Below are 6,222 nucleotides of genomic sequence, written 5' to 3'. Positions count from 1 at the left end.
TCCATAGCAAGTTGGACTAAAAAGGGTTTATTTAGCTCACACTTCCATATCATAATCCATCATTGAAGAAACTTATGCCTGGAACCTGGAGGCAGTAGCTAATACAGAGGCATTGGAGGCATACTGCTAACTGGCCTGTTCCTCATGGCTTGTGCAGACTGATTTCTCATAAAACCAAGGCCCATTAGTTCAGGCATGACCCTACCCACAATGGGCTGGGTACTCCTATCTACCACCCACTAAGAACATGCTCTACAGCTTACCTACAACCTGATCATAGGGAACCATTTTCTTAACTAAGGTCCCCCAGATGACTTTAGCTTGTGTCAAGTAGACATAAAACTAGCCAATACATTCATGATCTTTATCATAGAAATGGAAACCAAACCTAGCCACCAACTCTGTGAATTATGAGCATGGAAAAGGGACAAGAATTCCATGCTAAGGGCATTTTCAATAACATCTTAATAAACTGTTTTAAATATTGCCGCATATTCCTCTTTATGTGAGGGAGGTATTTATTATCTTGAACACCAAGGAGAGAGGTTCAAAGAAAGCCCCACTCCCATGTAACCATGCATTCACTAACCACATAGAACAAATGTGGTATTGAAAGACGTGAGAAATACCTAGTGAGATACAAATGGAGAATAACATCAATTGAAAATCAGGAGGGTTTGGAATAATATATTTCTTGCTCTTAAAGAAGACTTACAACCTATTCAACTGTAGATAGCAAGACCTCTGCCACAACTGAAGTAGAAAATAAAAAGTTCCATAATAGAAACCAAAAATAATTCAATCATGCCCACTAAACTAACTGTAGAAGATACTAGAAGATTAAAAAAAAAAAGCCATGTTCTTGATGACAAGAACTAATATTGTGAAAATGGCTACCAAGTCAGTTTCAAATTGAACAGAAAATTTACCTGTAACGTGTAAAAATAGACAGAGGAAGTGGAAATCACTTAGGGAAATTGTTACCAATTCATAATACATATCTATATTGCTTTTAATGTGTGTATGGGGATATTTGTTTGTGCAATCTATCTTGGTATTTAATTTTTTTGTTTTTATCACTATGGGAGGCAAGAACTTGTGAGATGTCACTAATGCTTGGGATGGAGTAGGATGTCAGGGCTCACAATGCCGAAGAAGGAGAAGGCGAGGTTCAAGCATCAATGACTGAGCAGATGGCCTATTCTCAGGTAGCTTCCTAACTTGTGTGATAGCAGGGGACACTATACAATGCCATTTGGTTTTTGAATCAGGATACAACTGTCTTTGTCAGATATTTGGTCCTTATGATAGTGAAGCATTTTTTAAAAAAATTTACAGTTTTTAAAATTATTATTTTTACATATACATTTATATTATTACACAGGTATAAAATAAACTACATACAGTGAGAAGAACCACAGAACACTCTATTAAGCTTAGTTGTTTTAGGGGCTAAGATGTTTTCTGGTCTAGAAGCAAGCATTCTTAATCACAGAGGCATCTCGCTTGCCTCTCAAGACACACAATTTAGAAAAATCTCCCACTAAGTTAGAGATTGTCCAGCTCCACACTCTCCATGAATTACACTCTTAGCTAAATCAGAGCAATAATTGTTGTTGTGATTGTGGTTTGGGACCTGGTCAACACAATAGAGTACAGGAAAGAAGCTCTGCCTCACAACCTTGTGGTGCTCAGTGTGTTAGAAACCTGGTCAGCAACAGTCTTCAAGGAAACGTAGACTCAGGTTCTCAGTGACTTGGAAAGGATGACTGAGAGGTAGGGCCTCCCTTCACAACTAGAATCCTGAAGCATCACCTGGTGATGACATTGTTATCTGTGACCTAACACATGGAGGACTGTTCAACAATGGGACAAGTGTTTAGGATGTGATGTGAACCTCACACAGAGCTACTATAAGCAGGAAAGGTGTTTTCAATCCAGCGACTCAAGGACGACCAGCTGACTGGAGCAGCACGTATGATTTGGCCTCACAAAGGGCTACTCAGGAGTGTGAAAGGTACCTGGGAGTTTGAGAAGGACATCTAGGCTGCAACAAACAAACAGCAAGTGAGATTCTATATTCTCATTCCATTCTCCCATCTTCAAATTGATTCCTCCTTTATTTAATGCCCAGTGTCGATTCAGTAGGTTGGCTCTGTCTGGCTCATCTCTCTATAGTATGGCTTAACATGATTATCTTATGGCCATTTTTGAGAACAGATTACTTTGTTCTGGTAGCCATGGCAACAATTGGAACATTTGTTCCATTTGGAACATCTAGCTCTGTGGTGAAGGCAATGGAATTTGTGACACGGTATAGTAGAAGGAAGAGAGGATCATGGGACTTTCACCTGGAATTAGAGTCATTACTCTCCTCTGACCTCCTACTCTAACTTCCAGTGCCCTTTGGAGATGCTGGGTTACATAGAAGTGGAAGGTTAACTGAAATTAGGACTGCATGATGTAGTTTCCAGGAGGCCTGTATCCATGATGGAGTGAGTCCTTGTAGTGATTAAGCTGCTTTGTGACCACCTATGTTCTTATTTATAAATTAATTAATTGGCTCACCATGATACAGTGTGATGGAAGGAATGATTACTTTGGTTTGTAATAGGTGCCCTTTTCTATCCCAGGAAAAGTTGACCCAATAAATTGGTATCCTGTGTAGCAGAGAAAAGAACCAAAGATCAGTTTGGTGGAGCAAGTAAAATGGCTCAGATGAGTTTGTGGAATACAGTAAGATGGCTCCATGGGTACATGTGCTTTCTGTCAAGCCCAATGACTTCTGTTGAATTGCAGGGACCCACATGGAGTGAGAAGGAGAGTGTAGAGTCTTAGAAGTTGTCTTCTGTATTCCAAATGTGCACTATGGCAGGCTCACCTATATGTGCACACATGCACATAAATGTAATGAAAAATGAAAGGATGAGTTTGGGAGGCATGATTTCCTGGTCTCTGCGTTGGATAAGGCATTCAACTGAGGGTGAACTGTCTGAAGGAGGAGCATATCCACTGGAAATCCTCATGTGGCCACAATTAGCCATGTGCTGTGTGGTAGTGTGCCTTGTTGTGGTTGCAGCTGCACAGGCTTTGGTATGGGTAGGTCAACATACAACACAGGCTGAGCCAACTGGAGGTGGTGTGTGTGTTTGTGTGTGTGTGTGTTCATTTCCAGAGTAGCTGTGTTTTTCTGAAATGAATGTTGTGCACTCTTGAATAAGGTTCATTGACTAGAGCACGAATTGCTGTCATTAAGAGTAGTTTGTATGGCACATGCTGTTGGCAAGCCATGTCTGAGTAAGTGTGGCTACTTCTGTGTATAGTAATACATACAACAGAAGCTGAGTTGATTGCCCAGTAGGACTTGCTTGTGTAAGGAAGGAGTTAAAGAGAGTTGTGGCTAGTGTCTTTCATGTTATCATCTTGTCAGGCCAGTAAATTGGATAAGAAAGAGGTGTTCTATTTATGTTTCTTACTACTGATGGCAGGAAGAGAAAGAGAGTACAAACTAGATCTGAGTTAAAGACTTCGTCCTGGGATTCCAACACTTGGAGTGCATGAGCAGATAAGAAAGTAAAAGGGACAGATGTCAGTAAAGTCTGATGTTTAACATAGGGAAGGGCAAATTCCTGATTCAGCATTCAGATGGTTTTTGGTAAGGGACAGGTGAAGACTGCAGTGAGTGCCTAGGGGCTAGGAGCTCTTGCTGCTTTTGTGGAGGTCCCAATCATGGCTCCCAGCACCCATACACTCATCTGTACAGCACGCAGTCATCTGTAACTCCACTTCCAAGAGCTCTGACTCCCTCTTCTGGCTGTAATGGGCACTGCATCAATGTGAAGCACATACAGACATACATACAATACACTCATAAATGTAAAATTAAAAAAAATCCAAACAATGAAGTCTTAAATGTTTTTATAAACTTACACAGGTAACTCTCACTTAATGTTCTGTTTGTAAAAGTCAAGGATTTGATGTAAAAATCTATTTTATTTTTGTAAGATATTTTCCTTTTTATTATATTTCTTTTTTACATATACATTTACATTATTACACATATATACAATAAACTACCTACAGCAAAAAGAAACCTGAAACAATCAGGAATTATATAAATGCCATATTCCTAGTGTTTTGGCGATTTGAGTTTGGCATCATTACAGAAAACATCTTTCTTAGCTTGGTGCATCTAAAATTCTGAATGTAAATCAATTTCTATCCTATCTCATCTCTATCAACTTAAAACATCTATCTAGACCTAAAAACATCCTAACCCCTAAACAACTAAGCTTAACTATAAAACAAAGCTATTTGGTCTTCAACACCATCAGAGGATTGAGAACGAATAAGATTAATTATCTGAGTAGACACGAAGTGGAGGTTAGCAGCTTCCCAAATCAGAAAAGGACAGAGATAGTTTGCTGCCTGAACAATCACCCAAAACTCTAACATTGGAGCATCATCTTCAGCCTTCTGGGCCAATGTATCTGACAGACATTATTTGTGAGGCAGGGCTATTGATGACTTGCTTATCTTGTCTTGGCAGAGATTGGCCATCGACTCAGCCTCCATCCAAGCTTGCCCATTTAGGGAGAGTTTTGTCTGTGGCAGAAACTAGGACATTTTAACCAGTGTTTTTTTTTTTGCCACATTTGTAGCCATCTCCATAAGGAGTTTCACAGATACTCATCATCTCCTTTGTGGAAGGCTGGGTGTTGCCAGGAGCTAATCTGTCTTATTGTCAAAGAATCTTTAAAATAATAAGAACATTTTTTATAGATTTCTGAGGTTTTTGAAGGCATTATCTATTTTTACCTTATTTATCTATAGAATCCTATTTATCTGTTAAACCTTGTACGTGTATTCTTGTGATAAAAATAGAAGAGTAATTGACATAACCATGATTTGATCAACTAACAGTTAACTTGTATTACTGAATTACCCTAAGCACCCTGCAATAGCATTTACAAAGTATTGGAAGTAAATCTTGTATTATAGTTGAGTTGTATGGGTACAATACATCATATTAGAGTAGAAATATATATATACACATATATATGTGTGTGTGTGAAGAGTAATCTTAAATTTGAACTCTACATCAACTGTATCAAAATTAAAATTTATTTTGTATCAATATACAAAATTCTATACCAGTGAATTAAAAATAACCTTGTGAGTAACAACTAAGGCATTAAGTTAAGGAGTAGATTCCACAATCTCCTTTTTGTCCTATCATCCCTATATATTTCTATATTCCCCCTTCTTTCTTTTCAATCCCTGTCTCCAAACATAAAGAATGATAAAGGAAAAGAGATGTATCCCTGAGTCCAACCTTGTTTTCTCTCTGAATAAGACCAATAACAAATTTTAACCAACTCTCAATGAAAAGAAACATCTATAGCCAAAGAAAGCAAAGAAAATCTACCTAATCCCCCTTAAGGGAAATAGGGTGTCTTTCTCTTAAAGTTTCTTCTAGCTGATTTGGGACAAATAATGCCTTTTTAGGGGCCCAAAGAAAATTGGTGAAAATAGTTAAACAAATTAGGAATAGCATATGTGGTCAATTTTTTTTTAAAAGTGTAACTCCCATTTTATTTGTCCAAAGTATTTTTTCTTCTGTCCTGTCTTTACATGGGCTTTGGTGGAGGTCGTGGTGCAGCACCAGCGGGTCTAAAACGAGGTGGGGGTCTTCGGTCCTTCCGGGCCTCACGGGATTGGTTCCTGACCACCTTGCTGTGAATGGCACAGCTCACGCAGTAATGCAGCTTGACGTAGAGCTTGGGCAGCACGTAAGCGTCAAAGACGCTGGCTTCGGAGATGTCCCTGACAGCAGCGGCCTCTACAATGTTCCGGATGACGAACTTCTTAATGGCCTTGTCCTTGGGCACGCACCGGGCGCAGTTGGTGCAGCGAATTGGCTGCACGTGACCGCGGCCCTTTTTAGCATGGCCGTTGTTTCTCCTTTTTTTGGTCATCTTGGAGCCAAGACCCGAAAGCGTGGTCCATTTTTTAAATGGTGAGAAATTCCAGGCTTAGTAGAAGTCCTGTTTTGACAGTCTGAATTGCTGGACCAATTGGGACCAAAACGGAAGCTCCTGGGGCTAGAACATGATGGATGCAGGAAGTCAGCATCCAGCATGCTGAGAGGAATGAACCTTGTTAGATCTGACTCAAGGTCAGTGTCCAATTCTTTTGTTCTGAAACATATAATTTCTCACA

General features: G+C 39.5%; 1 protein-coding gene across 1 annotated transcript; it reads right to left on the bottom strand.

Annotated features, from left to right (window-relative positions):
- Positions 1 to 5,567: 5,567 nt before the first annotated feature.
- On the bottom strand, positions 5,568 to 6,017 carry LOC311583934 (small ribosomal subunit protein eS26-like). The gene has a single exon (XM_084757927.1). The coding sequence runs from the start codon at positions 5,976 to 5,978 to the stop codon at positions 5,631 to 5,633; it is 348 nt and encodes a 115-aa protein (XP_084614053.1). The 5' UTR covers positions 5,979 to 6,017; the 3' UTR covers positions 5,568 to 5,630.
- Between the last annotated feature and the right edge of the window lie 205 nt (positions 6,018 to 6,222).

This window comes from Acomys minous (assembly GCF_964271855.1).
Source record: "Acomys minous genome assembly, chromosome: 14".
NCBI classification, from domain to species: domain Eukaryota; kingdom Metazoa; phylum Chordata; class Mammalia; order Rodentia; family Muridae; genus Acomys; species Acomys minous.
The sequence above is the reverse complement of the archived record's forward strand: the minus strand, read 5'-3'. Positions and strand labels throughout refer to the sequence as shown.

Bases quoted from the DNA above. Each gene is read 5' to 3' on its own strand.
- LOC311583934 (XM_084757927.1), bottom strand. From the start codon at position 5,978: ATGACCAAAAAAAGGAGAAACAACGGCCATGCTAAAAAGGGCCGCGGT.